The sequence below is a fragment of the Setaria viridis genome, chromosome 3 (assembly GCF_005286985.2).
Source record: "Setaria viridis chromosome 3, Setaria_viridis_v4.0, whole genome shotgun sequence".
Taxonomy (NCBI): Eukaryota; Viridiplantae; Streptophyta; class Magnoliopsida; order Poales; family Poaceae; genus Setaria; species Setaria viridis.
In genome coordinates, this window is record NC_048265.2 from 4,315,763 (window position 1) to 4,331,166 (window position 15,404).

At 46.3% G+C, this 15,404-nt stretch overlaps 4 protein-coding genes across 5 annotated transcripts; 3 read left to right on the forward strand and 1 right to left on the reverse strand.

The window, feature by feature from the left end:
- Nucleotides 1-1,288: 1,288 nt before the first annotated feature.
- Nucleotides 1,289-4,544, forward strand: LOC117847413 (receptor-like cytoplasmic kinase 176). Its single transcript, XM_034728617.2, has 6 exons — nucleotides 1,289-1,889; nucleotides 2,665-2,990; nucleotides 3,090-3,225; nucleotides 3,312-3,454; nucleotides 3,537-3,660; nucleotides 3,942-4,544. The coding sequence occupies exons 1-6, from the start codon at nucleotides 1,823-1,825 to the stop codon at nucleotides 4,358-4,360; spliced, it is 1,215 nt and encodes a 404-aa protein (XP_034584508.1). The 5' UTR covers nucleotides 1,289-1,822; the 3' UTR covers nucleotides 4,361-4,544.
- A 422-nt stretch (nucleotides 4,545-4,966) lies between these two features.
- On the reverse strand, nucleotides 4,967-7,094 carry LOC117847414 (uncharacterized). The gene is given in 8 exon segments (XM_034728619.2): nucleotides 4,967-5,208; nucleotides 5,211-5,279; nucleotides 5,707-5,805; nucleotides 5,908-5,981; nucleotides 6,065-6,299; nucleotides 6,407-6,493; nucleotides 6,617-6,679; nucleotides 6,870-7,094. Coding segments are annotated over 8 exon segments (879 nt in total). The 5' UTR covers nucleotides 7,053-7,094; the 3' UTR covers nucleotides 4,967-5,139.
- Nucleotides 7,095-8,219: 1,125 nt separating this feature from the next.
- LOC117847415 (kinetochore protein SPC25 homolog) lies at nucleotides 8,220-11,641 on the forward strand. Of its 2 annotated transcripts, none has more exons than XM_034728620.2 (8): nucleotides 8,220-8,544; nucleotides 8,644-8,709; nucleotides 9,030-9,176; nucleotides 9,322-9,438; nucleotides 9,514-9,603; nucleotides 9,708-9,833; nucleotides 10,833-11,050; nucleotides 11,208-11,641. In XM_034728620.2, the coding sequence occupies exons 1-7, from the start codon at nucleotides 8,316-8,318 to the stop codon at nucleotides 11,012-11,014; spliced, it is 957 nt and encodes a 318-aa protein (XP_034584511.1). In that variant the 5' UTR covers nucleotides 8,220-8,315; the 3' UTR covers nucleotides 11,015-11,050; nucleotides 11,208-11,641. The 2 variants fall into 2 exon arrangements, with proteins under 2 accessions (XP_034584511.1, XP_034584512.1); XM_034728621.2 differs by having other exon boundaries at nucleotides 8,221-8,544; nucleotides 9,711-9,833; nucleotides 11,208-11,554.
- Nucleotides 11,642-11,994: 353 nt separating this feature from the next.
- Nucleotides 11,995-13,886, forward strand: LOC117847416 (uncharacterized). The gene is made up of 4 exons (XM_034728622.2): nucleotides 11,995-12,267; nucleotides 12,345-12,448; nucleotides 13,328-13,457; nucleotides 13,541-13,886. Exons 1-4 carry the CDS (start codon nucleotides 12,142-12,144, stop codon nucleotides 13,577-13,579), a joined length of 399 nt encoding a protein of 132 aa, XP_034584513.1. The 5' UTR covers nucleotides 11,995-12,141; the 3' UTR covers nucleotides 13,580-13,886.
- Nucleotides 13,887-15,404: the final 1,518 nt, after the last annotated feature.

A 15,404-nucleotide genomic window follows, 5' to 3' on the forward strand; every position in this document is an offset into this window, starting at 1 on the left:
ATAGATTATAGATAATCTCCCCATCTCGATGTCTCAAATTCAAGTGGTTGCCCCGTCGCTATCGCAATTTGGCGCAGTTGCATCATCACATGGGGCGATTTTGCGGCCGTGCCAAAAAAGCTCTGTTTTGTCCATAGTACACACCACGCACATCTCGCTCTCTTCTTTCTCGGACGCTAATGACCCTAGGCCATGTTTAGTTCACCCCAAATTTCAACTTTGACACTATGCAAAAAGAAGATTCCACATCACATCAAACTTGCGGTACATGCATGGAGTACTGAATATAGACGAAATCAAAAACTAATTGCACAATTTTGTTGTACTTTGCGAGACGAATCTTTTGAGCCTAATTAGTCAATATTTGGACAATAATTCACAAATACAAACGAAACGCTACAGTTGCGCTATAGTAATTTTGGTTGTCCAAAGTTAGGCAAGCTTTACTCCAATTCAAACATCAGCAATGGCTAGCGCGAGGTTATCATCAGCAACGTCCAGCTATTATTATAGGTAAAATAATTCTACCATCACCTACTCCTGGTTTGATTTCGTACTCGCTCGAAACTTTGCCCACGGGAACACGGGCCGTATGGTTGTGTGTGAACATGTGCGTGGCCTTTGGGATTTGAGACGACCTTGTCCCTGCTGGCGGTTGAGAACAAACAAAACGAAACAAATTTAAATAGCACTACTACTAGTATACGGTGATAAAGACGGCGGCTGATCCCCTGATCCCTCCGATTATTCAAAAAGGCGAGATGGACGCCGGGGGGGAACCCGATTCACACGACGTCGTACGGACGTCTCTCCTCGGCGTCGCAGGCCATAAACGTCAGACCCGGTGACCCAAAAACAAATTTGAATTCAACTCGTTTTCGAATAAACAAACGCTTCGTTGAAAAACCAGCAAGTTGCGCCCCTCTGGACTCCGTAGAGCCGTACGGTGGTGCGTGCGGCCGGGGGGATTTTTAAAAGGAGACGGATCGCGTGCCCACCTTGGACAACGTCGCGTCCGTCCGATGCCGCATCGGATGGCCACGCGGCACCTGAGACCGGGCCCCGCATGCCGAGGTAGGGACCCCACCTGTCATGGGGCGTGCACGCGGAGGTGGGCGCGAATAAAAGCCGGCTCGGTTGGCTGGGCTGCAACGAGGCCAAACCGGCAACGGGTCCCGCCTGGCTGACCCAACCACTGCCCGCCCCCCCCTCGCTGCCTTTCCCCGCCCCGGCATTAATGGCTGCCTCTCTCTCTCCCTCCTCCCCTATCTCCCCTTCTAGAAGCGGAGCGGCGGCGGCGGCGGCAGGCAGTATCTGATCCCCACCCCACCCCACCCCCATCTCTACTACCTTTCTCGCCGCCTGCCTGTCTGTATCTCTCTCGCGCTCTCTCTCTCTGGAAACCGGCCGGGCGGGTGAGAAAGTTGAGCCCCCTTGGTTCGAGGCCAACGCGGGGGGCGTGAGCCGGAAAGGGATAGCCAGCTGCTGTCCATCCCCTTGCTTCGGTTGGTTGCTTCATCCATCCGCGCAAAGCCGTCGCCTTTTCTGCCGGACACCCACCTCTCTCCTCTATCCCCTCCCTCTTTCTCTCTCTTCTCCCCCTCCCTCCTCTTGCGAGCTCAGTTAGGAGAGAGGGGACTGCGACTGCGAGCTCTGATTTGGTGCCGCCGATTCTTGGAGCCCGCCTGCAGTTTCCCGTTCCTCGGAGCGGCGCTTCCTCCGGCTCCGCGGCAGCTCCATCCATTTCCGAACTCCGGGATCCGATCCGATTCCAGCCGGAAGCCGGCGCCTTCTCCACCGAGGCGATTGATTCCGCGTCGCCATGGGGAACTGCTGGGGCGCCAAGATCAGCTCCGACAGCCCTTCGCGCAGCGCCTTCTCCCCATCAGGTCAGCTCCCTCTCGACTACCTTCTCTAATCCTCCTCCTCTTCTTCTTCTTCTTCGGATCACTTATTTTTCTTCTTCAATCAATCATGGCTTCGTGTCGATCTTTTGCTCTTTCTTTTGTCCTCCACTGTTCTGTTCAATTGGAAACTAGCTAGCTACTGTCCCTGCTAGCTGATGCCGATCCCCTTCCACTAATTTTTTTTATTGTCTTAAGGCAGGAAGCAGGCTACATCGTTGTGTAGGATCGATCGATCGTGATCGCGTAGTTTGGCACCTAGCGCTGCCCCCCGCGTGCTCAAAAGAAAACCGCCAGTTTATTTTCAGCTTGGATCTTCCTCCTGGATCCTTCCACCTACAAAGGCCAAACCTTTCGTTTTCCATTTTAGGAGATGATTTTGTATCCAGTGTAAATGCTATTGCTAGTACAACCAACTTTATATGACTTGTCAAATGGTGAGCGCCAACTTCAATTTTGATGCAACTTTTTAGCTAAATCCCAGCGCCTTTTCAATGTTCTTGACTGCCGCGCTGAAAGTTCAGTTGTTCCTACGCCAAACTTAAAGGAAGTAAAGAGGAAAGCTCCCTTTTTGTGCGACCTTTGAACTGCAATTTCGCCCATGAACTTTTCTTTGCACCCTAAAACGTGGAAAGAAAACCAAATACTCCTAAATACTTAGTAATAAGATGCTTGGAACTTAATTACACACGGAAGTCTGAAACTCTTCTTCTTTTTTTTGAAAGAGGCTGAAACTCTATTCTTTCTTGATGATGAGCAGGGGCAACTTCCAAGTTTGCTAGTAGGAATGGGGTAGCCCTGAGCAGCTCCAGCAGCCATGCGTCGTCAGCATCAATGCTTCCAACCCCACGTAGCGAGGATGAAATCCTGGAGTCGGCAAACGTCAAGGCCTTCACCTTCAACGAGCTCAGGACTGCCACCAGAAACTTCAGACCGGACAGTGTGCTCGGCGAGGGTGGGTTTGGGTCGGTCTTCAAGGGATGGATCGATGAGAAGACACTCGCCCCAACTAGGCCAGGCACAGGGATGGTCATTGCTGTCAAGAGGCTGAACCAGGAAGGTTACCAGGGTCACAAGGAATGGCTGGTTAGTATCTACATTGAATTATTGTTTGGTGGGCAAAAGCCTCCTGTTGTTCCTTGCCGTTTTTGCATCCTGTATGACATGCTGTTCCTTGATGTTCAGGCTGAAGTGAATTACCTTGGAACGTTATCGGACCCGTATCTAGTAAAGCTCGTTGGCTACTGTCTAGAAGATGAACAGCGTCTCCTTGTCTATGAGTTCATGCCGCGTGGGAGTTTAGAAAATCATCTGTTCAGAAGTAAGCATGTGGCCTTTTCTTCTCCTAGCTTCAAAATGCTATTTTCCAATTCTGAAGGAATCATGCTGTAATGTCGCAATATGCAGGGAGCTCCCATTTCCAGCCGCTGTCATGGAACCTACGAATGAAAATTGCCCTTGGAGCAGCTAAAGGTCTTGCCTTTCTCCACAGTGATAAGGCTAAAGTGATCTATCGTGATTTCAAGACCTCAAATATTCTTCTAGATGCGGTATGCAATATTCAATAGTCTTATCCTTTTGGACCAACATAATAGTTTACTTGTTGAGCTCATAGTGATAAATTTTCTGCAGAACTTCAATGCAAAGCTCTCTGATTTCGGGCTGGCGAAGGATGGTCCAACTGGTGACAAGAGTCATGTCTCCACCAGAGTGATGGGGACTCATGGGTATGCAGCTCCGGAATACCTTGCGACAGGTACTGCGGTTGTTCCAGTTTCCAAATCATCATATGCAACTTGTATCATGAGTTATCAATCACACTCAAATGGTTGAAATTGTATTGCCAAAATTTAAGCACACCTATCTGAAATATAATTGAATTGTGAGGATTGTAGAACGAATTTTACGGTCTCATTTCACACTTTGTCCACCGTTATACTGCTGCCATTCCCTATGGAGTATTCTAAAGCCAATCTTAGAGTAATTTGGAATCTAATTATAGAACCTTACTAACCAATTTCGTTTAACCTTGTGAAGGTCATCTGACAACCAAGAGTGACGTCTACAGCTTTGGAGTAGTACTCCTAGAAATGCTGTCAGGACGCCGCGCACTGGACAAGAATCGCCCAAACGGGGAGCACAACTTGGTGGAGTGGGCTAGGCCATACCTGAGAAGCAAGCGGCGCATATTTCGCATCCTGGACCCCCGTCTGGGCGGCCAGTATTCCCTTGCTAGGGCCCAGAAGGCTGCAGCACTGGCACTGCAATGCCTCTCAGTGGAGTCCAGGCAAAGGCCCAGCATGGATGAGGTGGTAACAGCGTTGGAACAGCTCCAGGACACCAAGGAGGGAGGGCACCATCACCTACAGAAGAGGCCAAGCAGTCGGAGCTTGGACAGCAATGGCGTGAAAGCGGCCATGAAGGGGAAGCCTGCCCCTTCTCCAAAACCAGTTTGAGTGGCTAGAGTATTTTATTTTTCTTTTGCAGGTGTAGGTGACATAATAGGCTCATAGAGGGATTTGTAAAGAGGCAAGAGTTCTGAATGTTTTGTGTTTATCATATAGTTTTTACATCTTTTCAAGTCTTTGTAAAGTACACTATGTAAATACATAATTACATCCAGTTCGGAGTTTTATGAAATTTTGTTCAAGCCAAAAGCTCAGTCACCGTTAAAACTCTGCGAGCTGCTTTGGTTCATCTTATTAATGTCAAATTCCAGCGTAAAACAGATGCTGTTGATCAAGTAAAGTGCTATCAGGCATCAACACAGGTTCCAGATTTGTCCTGTACAAATTAAGCTGAGAGCCCAATGACTAACCCTGAAAACTTCATATATGTACTTTTATAACGCTGATTGCATCTGAACAAGTATGCGTACATGTTGCGCTATCCAGAACAGATTAATTAACACACATCTTTGGTCAAATGATTAAACATGTTTGGTGCAGAGTTTCAGCCTTTCAGTGACCCTTCGTCCTGATAGCAAGGACAACTTCGTAGCCTCCTGAGTGGTGTTTATCATTGCAAAATGGGTTCATCTAAAACAGAAAAAAAGAAAAGAATACAATGCAACATGGGTTCATCTGCAGCATTTGGAAATCTCAGAAAGGAATGTATATGCTTTACAAAAATATTTGGCTTGATCAATCTTTCAATGGATTCGTACACAATAAGCCCTTCTGATCAAGAAGAGTGGCATCTGAAAAATGATTCAATTGATCAGAAGAGTGCTATCTCACAAGTTGATCTTAACTTTCTTCAGCAGCTGCCATTGGAACTTTAGTCGTTTATCCACTTCCGTTTCCTAGGATGCCCTTGCTTCACTAGATAAACTCGGCCGTAGACCCAGGTTCTTCTAGGCCCTGACAACGATTTCTGCACAGCAACACCGCAAGGAAAACATATATATATTTGTTCTGTGATGCCAAAAAAATATAGGTCCACTAAATAGTTCAACTCCCAAACCTTAAGGAAATCTGGAACCAAAGCTCCTACACTAAGTTAAAGTTTTTCTTGTATCTTCATTAGTGATTTAGTGTACCCATTTATCCATGTTAAATGTGCCAGAGAATTAAGGACCTGAAACCTCAGTACAGGAAGTATAAAAAGGAACAACATAATTTTGTGATGCTGCAAGAACTTGGTGCAGATTTCACAGTATTGTACCCTGACAAAGAATACTGTATTGTTTTGCATGCCATTGCACCCACATAACATAAATTCGTTCCCAAAGTTTCAAATGTACACGACCATACATTTCAACACTGCAAAACGGTATGGAAATGACCAGTCTTTGACATACCTCAATTTTGGTGCGGTACTCCAATGGGCATTCACAGACATGACATTCTGCTCTATGAGGTGCTCGAATGGATTTATCTGTCTTAACAAATGCAAATACCTGACAGCAACATGCTCAAGTTTCTCAGATTGCCAGACGATTATAGATAGATGATAAGCAGAATGATAATTGATTACTATCATTACTAGAACTAAAGCTGACCTGCTCACCACAATTCGGGCAGGAGCCTTTCAGTGCAACCAAATTGTTAGACAGTAAGCCTCGCAGTGCACCAACTGAAAAAACCAATCAGATGGTTCACCCATGTGTGGAAATTAAGATATCACATATGAAAGATGCCATATATCAGCATTCTCACCGGACGCAGATGCAATGGGATAACCAACCAGATAGCCCAATCCAACTAAAGCCAAGTCGTTAACTCTTGTTATCGCATCAAGGGACTCTGCACCGTACAAGAGGTGCCTTGCTCCGAATGCATCTCCAAACGCAAGGTTCAGGGTGTAGAGACTGGGAACAAGGAAGGCTGAGGTGCCAAACAGGAGTAGCAACATCCAGATGCTTGATAATGCCATAAACATTGATTGGTCCTCCTGCCCTATACCCAAAGGCCGAGCGAAACATCAAAGTGTAAGCCAATAGCCTTAGTTCTGACGTAACGGGAACACATTTTAAGCGTCAAAAAAATGTGAAAGTTTACCTCAGCATCGGCATACGTTGACTGCCTTATGAGGCTGCAACGGGGGTACTTTACAACGGATTTGGAGCCATAAAGCCGGAGCTTCAGCTGCAGGGTTCATTGGTTTGTCAGAACATAAGCTGAAGGCTTATTCGTGGAGAGGTAGCTATCACTTTAGCACAGGTGATTCGGACGGCTAAATTGATTTAGTGAGCTGAAGGTCTGAATTACCTCAACTTTGTCAAACATGTCATCGACGATCAATGGCTGACCGCTGTAGTAGGAATCCCTGGCCTGCACAGTGTTGAAGATCTCGACATGTTAATGGAGACGGCTAATCCAATCCAATTGCGGAAGAACAATTGACATGTTGGGCTGGATGTTGTGATAATGAATGGGAAAAAAAAAATCTTCCTTTTCCTCTAGAATCCGACAGGCGAAATGACTAATCAAACGGAACAATAATAACGAAGTAGTAACGCACCTGGTGGTAGAGCGCCTCGAGCTTCTCCTGGCTGGCGGTCTCGATTGGCCCCACGTAGAGGCAGGACGGCCCCTCCGCCGCCGCCACCACCGCCCCCGCGCCGCGCAGCCCCACCCGGGTCGGGCGCGGGCGCAGGCGGCTGACGCGGCCGCTCCCGGGTGCCACCGGGGCGGCGGCGGCCATAGATCGAAGCTGAACGGCAGCGCCCGCTCTCGTCGTGGGCCTCTCCTGCTGGTGCTGGGGTGGGACGACGGGGGGAATGCGTGGGAAGGGAGCGCGGCGCAGAGTGAGCAGGAAGGCAAGCAAATCAGGCATCAACTGGCGGTCGTGTTCCGAGCAAGAAACCGAGGGAGTGGCGGTTGCGTGGAGGGCACATACCGGCCGCGCGCCGCGACGGAGAACTGGGGAAGGAACGTGTGGCTCCGCTCAACGGGGCGACAGCGTCACACGGGCCTGATCTTTTGTGCAGCAGCAGGCGGTGGATGGCTGTCACCGCACAAGCCCGGGGTAGTAGCGGCCGATACGAGATTACGGGCGGGGGAGGGATCCTGGTGTGGCGAGTAGAGTGGCTTTCGTGTCCGTTTCTACGTGAAGTGATGACTAGTTGCCTACACTGGTGGCCATCAGTGGCTATGGCTGGTGTTGCTGCTCCTTGCAAACAACTGTTCTGCTCGTCTTGCTGTGTGTTTCCACTTTCCGTCTTTCCGCTATGGAAGATCAGTCATTCGATCTTATCTCATCCAAGTTCCAGGCTTTACCATCTGTTTAGCGACGGATGTGGAAACTAGTGGTAGAAGTTGGCAGAGAAATTTCACTCGAATTTTGATTTGTAGTATCATTTTCTTGTTTGACTTAAGGAGAGAATTTTTTTTTCGAATCACAAAGTACAGAGACGCGGACGCTCCTATATACGCACACACACTTATCCCTACGAATACACGTATGCAACCTTACCTCTACGAGCACCTCCGAAAGAACGAGCCAGCAAATCCATGAGATTGACGAAATCACCACTGGCACCTCACTGTTGACGAACACATCCGCCTATTAAATTATAAAATAAATAAAAAATATAAGCATCAGTGTCAAGTTCAGCACTCGAATCCTGATAGATACATCCACTGCGAGCACTTCACCAGCCGAGATACGTTCGGCTCGCGACCTTAAGAGAGAACTCTGTGTGGTCAGTGCGGTGGCCTGGTGTATCCGGAGTTATGGACCTTAAACATGGGCCATCAGCCCATAAGTATAGGCCAACCATTGAGCCCAGCTCAATCAACTTCGGATCTCCTTGCCCCGGCCCGGCCCGACTCGCAAACCCCCAACTCCAAAACTAAACCAAGAATTCCCTCTCTCTTCGCTCGCCGCCGCAAAGGCGCAAACCCGGAGGCACCGACCGGCCGCTGTCGTCGTCGGAGTGCGGGGCCCGCTTGAGTCGAGCAGCGGATGGCGTCGTCGGCCGAGCAGCAGCTGGCAGCCTCCCGCGAGCGGGTGGCCCCCATCGCCGCCGGGCCTGGAGGAGGCGAGGCGGGAGCGCTGGATCCGCGGTGGAAGAAGATGGCGGCGGCGCTGCGGGGGCGGATGGCGGCGAACCGCGAGTGGAAGGCGGAGTCCGCTGCCGTATCGTCGGCCCTCTCGCTCGCCCTCAAGACCTTCCCGCGCCAAGGCACCCGAGGTAACTGCCGCGTCGCCCTTCCTTCCCTCCCCGCTGCCCCTCATCCCCACCTCAGGCCCGCGAAAACCCCATTTCGAGTGATTCCTTTGTATGGTGCAGAGCAGCTAAAAGGACTCAAGGATCAGTTGCGCGACCTCCAATCTCAGCTCAGCGAAACTCTCTCCAGTACGTGAAGGCTTCTAGCTCCTTTCTCCGACACATTTTGGGCAGTTGATGCCCAAATGTAGTGTATTTCAGGACTGTACAGTTCAGTTCCTTCCCCTTCGGTTGCAATACTTAATTTCACGGCTGGGGGCCTGAAAATGCATACACACAACCCCCTATGTTATTCTGATGATGCGCACTATTTATGTCTTGTGTTGACCCCAAAACTGCTCCCATTGCATCATTAATCTTCATAGATGATTGTGCAATTGGTTGGTTCATGAGACCATGCTATGAAGACTGAAATCTGGTGTTTGTAAACTCCAACTGGCCCTTTGCAGTTAAATCGTGCAAGGAATCAAAGGGCAAACTCACCACCGAGTCGATTTCAGATGCCACTGCTATGGTCGAGGGGCTCGGTAACTTGGTTGCAGATCTGAGGGACAAGAGGGATAAACGCACCGCAGTCATATCTGAGCAACTTCAAGGTACACCTTCTCTAGTCTTCCCATGCTACGTTCATCTTTTTGGTGGGGTTGTTGTGGCTGATCCTTCACAGAAGTCAACACAACTCACAAATACGTCAAGTAATATGCCAGTCCAGTGATATTCTTTATTTATGGCCTATGGCAGCACTTGAACCACTTGAAGCAAAGAGTAATGAAGATGCGGCACTGCGGGAGAAGATAGAAGAAGCTGTTCTATGGTACGGGAAGTTTCTTGGCTTCCAGATTGTTGGACGAGACGAAGGTAAGCAATAGACAAATTTCATGCTGCACTTGGCTTCCAGGATTGTATAACAAGCATCTTGTTTTCTTCCTCAAGGTGTGAAGTTTGTTTTCAACAAGATTGACCCGCAAAGTCCAGAGAAGGAATACTCATTTTGCATAAATTTTGACAAAGATAGATATAACTGTGAGTTGAAGCTCCTTATGAGATTTGGTCAAGTGCCTTTGTTGATACCCGATTCTCCATTTTTCACATTTACAGTTTTCTTAAAGTTATTTTTTCTGTCACAGCAGTGCTTGAATGTGATCCACACATCAAGGATGTTGAGGAACTGGTGAAGGATTTGAATTTGAGTGATCATGTAGTCAAGTTTCTAAGGATCATCAGAGAGAAATTCCAGTCTTCTGCCATGAATGGTAACCAATAATTTATAGGAAAAAGTCCATTTTACTCCCCTCACCTATCCACTTTGTCCGCTTAACCCCCTGAACAAAGTTTTGGCTCACTTTACTCCCCTAAACTATTTCATTTGGCCCAATCTACCCCCTAATTAGATTTCTCTTTTTTGTTTCTTCGTGTATGAGTTGAATTTTGAGTTCAAATTTGGTGAGCATATACAAAACATGATGCCTTATGTTAGAAAATTATACTAAGAATTTTCATGGTTATTTTCATAGGTTGGGAATATTTAATGCAAAATTGATCTTAGATATACAAAACTGTACGAAAAGTAATCATGAAAAAATTCTAATATATTTTTTTAACATGGAGCATCATGTTATAAGTCAACTGACAAAATCTGAAATTAAAATTCAATTTGTACGCGAAGAAACAAAAAAGAGAAATCTAATTAGGGGGTAGATTGGACCAAATGAAATAGTTTGGGGGAGTAAAATGTGCCTAAATTTTGCTTAGGGGGTTAAGTGGACAAAGTAAATAGGTGAGGGTAGTAAAATAGACTTTTTCCTAATTTATATCCTTGGTACAATAATGTGAACAAGTGTCAGATTCATAAACATCTTCTACAAGTACAATAAGTAGCATGAATTTCTGCCTTTTTTTTTTAACCAAATGCTAGTAAGGGGCAATGGGGTTAAGCAGAGCAGACCTGTTTTCTTCCCAAGTAAACATGTGACTTTGTCTCAAATACACCATTTATATGTACATAAATGGAACACTGCACTGTTAATTGCAGATATTCTATGGGTTGCTTTTTATGTAGTTTTGGTTCTGGTGGAATTTCCAAGGTATACTTTAATGTTACAAATAATACAGTGCATGATTTCCAATTTAAAAACCAGGTCTCACTTTTCTTTCCCATTATGGAATGAACTTCTGTACACCCCCAGATTAAAGTGCACGATTCTGTACTTTTTTCAAATTTATCTTTTAATTTCTGTCACTGCATTCCTCAGGGACTCTTCCTACATCTCCCATGGTGACTTCAGTTGATGGCAGAAGTGAGGATGTTCCCAATCAAAGCCATTCCCGAAGCAAGAACAAGAGGCAGTCTCTTCCCGCTAAGAGAGAAGCCACAGCCCTATCAGCAGCATCTCCTGGCAGTTTGCGCCGTTCCCTACGTTCCAGGGCAAATTGACTGTCTATCTCTAGACCGGCTAGTGAATATCCAGAGGTAAGCCAAAGCAGTATTGAGGCTTATGTTATGCGTTTGACATAAATTTCCCCAAAGGAAAAGGCATTTTGCCATTCTATTCTTGATCATTGATACTAGAGGGTAAAGGAAACCGCAGCTGTGTAGCCATGTCACGGTTTTTGCATTGTTTGTGCAGGGAGTGTGGTGAGCTGGCAAACGAAGCAGATTCTGACCTGGACAAGCTGATGAATCCTCCTCATCTTCTGCCTGTGATTTGGTACAAGCCTAGAAGGAACCAAGTGATTAGCTGATACCTGATATAGTGTGGTGATTCTGCCGTAGTGGATGAGTGGCTTGGTTGGCTGGGCAGAGTGGCTAACTCGGCCTGTAAATGTTTTCTTATACTCTGCTCTAGTGGATGAGTTCATGAGTTGTGTTCTGGTTAATGCTGTTTGTATATGGTAAATGTCATTGAGATTTACACAACCATGAGTAGAAAGCTACTCCTTGGTTTTCTGAATTTGCATGTGGGCGTTTCTTGCATCTTGGTGCGGACATTGATTGTTTGATGATACTATAATAGTGTGTCCCCAAGTACAACAGAGGGGCCTACTACTCATGCATGCCTAATTGCCCTAGTATGTGTTTGGGTGAGTATACACTTTGGCCACTCTATGTATAAGTGTGTTGCTCTAATCTACTATATTGAATGCACCAATGTGCTCTTCTTGTGCAAGGTTTATCTTGTATAAGTAAAAGGTTGGTACATTTTTTTAAAGTTAAAAAGGTTGGTACATAACATGTTCTTTTTTATGCTTTGATGATGACGTCAAACAAGCATCACCCAATGAAAAGTAAACCCAATCAGTGTCTCCACCTCCAGCTAACTGTAGTACTGATTTTCGTTTTCACTCCCTCCAGGGGCATAAATGTAAATACAAAACGTTGCGGGGGGCGCAGCCGTAGAGAAAAAGAGGGAAAGGAAGGGAGCGCCGCCGCCCACCTCCAGCTTAACTGCCCAGCCTCGATTTGGAAGGGACTGCCCCGTGCACGTGCGCCGCCGCGATCCCATCTCCCACCTCGCCTCGGGCATCCCGCCGCCGCTCCATCTGCTTCCAGCGGAGAGAGCGATGGCCAAGGCCAGGTCGTCGGCGAAGCAGTCGCGCGCGCAGGCGCAGGCGCAGCAGCAGAACGGCGGCCACGCGCTCTCCTCTAAGCTCGCCAGGTACCTCGACCCGGAGGCATCCTGGGACAAGGTACGCCCCGCCGCCCTGGCTCCCGATCTTGGCTCCTGCGTAGCTGCCCGCTGATGCTCTCGGCTCGGCTTTGCCAGGACCAACTGCTGGACGCGGTGCACTGGATCCGCCAGGCGGTGGGGCTCATCTGCGGCCTGCTCTGGGGAGCCGTCCCCCTCGTCGGCGCCGTCTGGATCGCGCTGTGAGTACCCCCCAACCTCTCCCTTATCTTCCCAAAGCTCCAGTCTTACACTGTAGATCTGTTAGCTTTCCCTCGGTTAATCTTAGATGCAATTCATGTACAATGGAGCGAACACGCGTGGATATGTGAAGTTAAGGTCTTTTACGGTAGAATTAGATATCAGGGGATGACTACCCTTGCTGGGGATTAAAATCAGATCAGTTTTAGATGTGTCAAGGACATTGCGACCGAGCACAATTAATGTTAAGCTGGCAGTGCTAAGACAATTGGAGTTTAGGAGAGTAATAATCCTCGGTTCCTCATGTTATTACTTCAGGGAGGGATGATTTCACCACCATCAGCAGTCATATGTGGGGTCAGATCTGTTGTTACCTCTTGTGTTTACTTGCCAATTGGGTTCTGATTGTCTGTACACTAGCAGAATTTGCCATTTACCTCTGTAGGATGCAGGGCCTTGGCTATTTTTCGCTTCTAATTCCTAAACGGCACTGACAAACAACCGTGTCTTTTCAGTCTGACCTTTTTTTGTACTTGGATACATATTCTTTGGCTCTTGACTATTTTCGGGTTGTAAATGCATGAGTTTTGATCAAGGGAGTCGTATGATACTTTTAATATGGCTTTAGCAACGGGAAAAGACACGCAGGACAGAGCAATGGTTGATTACCTGCTTTTAGTGTCGGATGCATGCTAAGCAATCAGAGTTGCTGATTGCCATAGCAAATGACTTTATTTCCATTACCTAAATGCAGTTATCTGTTGCTACTGTTTTTCACGCCTCTGTAAAAGTACGATGACTTTAGGGCTGATCTTTATTTGACACCAGCACGTGAGCTTTTACTATGGTTTTATCATAACATATTATGTGGCCTTTTACAGATTTATGGCTATTTCTACGGGCATTATTTATTGGTACTATGCATACGTGTTGAAGATTGATGAGGAAGAATATGGAGGCCATGGGGCACTACTTCAGGAGGGACTTTTTGCTTCTTTCACCCTTTTCCTGGTAACTATTCTACTTCATCAAAAGAAAAGGAACTAATCTCAATTTAGTCATTGACACCTCATTTTCCTTTTTGTTGCTTGCAGCTTTCATGGACTCTAGTATACAGTTTGGCTCACTTTTGAGAAGCTCCTTTGCTGCACATAGCATTCGACCTTTGCTCACCGTGCCAGCCAGAAGAGACTCACCAGAACAGTGTAGATTAAGGAGCATTTTAGAACAAGCATTGTATCAGTTCAGAGTTGTAATGTTATTTCCCAAACCCTAATTTTGGTACTATGGGTTTAGCTCAGTGCGAGGTAGAACACTGCCTATGGAATCTTTGATCGGAGGGGAAAATGAATTGATCTCTGAGTTTGCAGTAAAAAATATTCAATTGCATCAAGCTGTGAATTCGATGTACAACTTTTAATACATCACTTGTTCTGTGAACTGTCAGGCAGCTTATTTTGTCAAATGAATCATACTGTATTGCAGAAATCTAAAGACACTGTATCGATTGGTGACATGCAGAATCTATACTGACGTACGTTTGAAACAACTGTGGAGGAAGCTTGAAATCATTAACTGCATGTTTCGACTGCATCAATATGCTTTTCCACTGGAGTTGGTGATAAGAGGGCATTTTGCCTTTGCATAGGTTCCAATCTGTTTGGTCAGAAGCATCATTCCTCAAACCCAATGCAAGAGCTCTGGTCTAATACATCCTGGGCTTCTTTTCCAAAGCGATGTTGAAGACTGCTGCATGATGAATATCTCCAATAAGGTAAGAATTGTAAAAGGAAAAATCTTCCGTGGAAAAGATTGCACCAGATGATGGAGGTATGCCTGGCTATCAGAGTGGCCAGCACCAAATGAAAATGTCTTTACAAAAGCCCCGATGGAGCACCAGGTTTGAACAACCTTGCAACATGATGAACAATTGAGAAGTGAATTTGCGTAGACAATTATGTAGATAGCATATACATCTGCATCTGTTTCATCGATGCCATTTCCAGTTTTTTTTTAAACTCTTTTGCTTTAGTAAAATCGATTGATTCTTCTTTCTTTGGAAGAAAAGGATGAGATATGATTTTTTATTGGTTCAACCGTCCCAACCTGGATGCATTTGTTTCTACTCTGCTTTTGGCACCATTAGCTGTACTTGCATCTTGTACCTATTGTCGCCGACAGTCGCTGCCAGTCCATCGCTCTAGTTTTCATCATCATCGTAAGGAAAAGTTCATTTCTTCATGGTTTATGGACGCTGTTACGTAATATGTTGCGACTTCGTCTACTTTATCAAATATATATTTGTCTAGATGCCGAGTGCCTTGTAGTTTGCTACAGGTTGGTTGAAATCTGGAGGTCGCACAAAAGGTATATGCATCCGCTGTCCATCTACTGCACAGGGGAAAGTAGGCTGGTATCGTTAATCTTGGGCCATTATCTGATATTTCCTATATCCCACGAGTTGCAACTTAATTTCTACTTCTTTTTTTTTTTGGAACGGAGGGAGTACATAGTATCATTCTCAAGTATTGGGGCATTCTCAAGTCCTTCACATTTCTAAGTTCGATCTGCAAAGTTAGGAGCCATTTTTGTCATAATGCATGACTTCACCTATAGGGATAACAAGTTTTATAAGAACTAGCACGCCTATTGTCAGGATATAAACCCACGCTAGTTTGCTGGGCGGATGGTCTTGTCAAACTCCTGCAAGAGCACTGAATCCTAACCAGCTGGTCAATCGCTCTTGCTCTTTCCTCCCAATCTTCGCCTCTTGTCGATCATTCAAACTGCAGCGGCTGAATTATAAAGAGGATGAGAAGACAATTTCTGCCTAATTTTTTACGCAAAGTGGTGACAACAATCTGGAGCATTCTCTGTCTCCATCCTGAATGTCTCCATCGAGAAGAAATTAAAGCTACAAGGAAACGCCAGAGAGGAGAGGACATGACAATTTTATTT

Coding starts and splice junctions, on each gene's coding strand:
- LOC117847416 (XM_034728622.2), top strand. CDS start 12,142: ATGGCCAAGGCCAGGTCGTCGGCGAAGCAGTCGCGCGCGCAGGCGCAG. Junction 12,268..12,344: donor CGGAGGCATCCTGGGACAAG/GTACGCCCCGCC, acceptor CGGCTTTGCCAG/GACCAACTGCTGGACGCGGT. Junction 13,458..13,540: donor CTTCTTTCACCCTTTTCCTG/GTAACTATTCTA, acceptor TGTTGCTTGCAG/CTTTCATGGACTCTAGTATA.
- LOC117847415 (XM_034728620.2), top strand. CDS start 8,316: ATGGCGTCGTCGGCCGAGCAGCAGCTGGCAGCCTCCCGCGAGCGGGTG. Junction 8,545..8,643: donor CCCGCGCCAAGGCACCCGAG/GTAACTGCCGCG, acceptor TGTATGGTGCAG/AGCAGCTAAAAGGACTCAAG. Junction 9,439..9,513: donor GATTGTTGGACGAGACGAAG/GTAAGCAATAGA, acceptor TTCTTCCTCAAG/GTGTGAAGTTTGTTTTCAAC.
- LOC117847413 (XM_034728617.2), top strand. CDS start 1,823: ATGGGGAACTGCTGGGGCGCCAAGATCAGCTCCGACAGCCCTTCGCGC. Junction 2,991..3,089: donor AGGGTCACAAGGAATGGCTG/GTTAGTATCTAC, acceptor CTTGATGTTCAG/GCTGAAGTGAATTACCTTGG. Junction 3,661..3,941: donor TCCGGAATACCTTGCGACAG/GTACTGCGGTTG, acceptor AACCTTGTGAAG/GTCATCTGACAACCAAGAGT.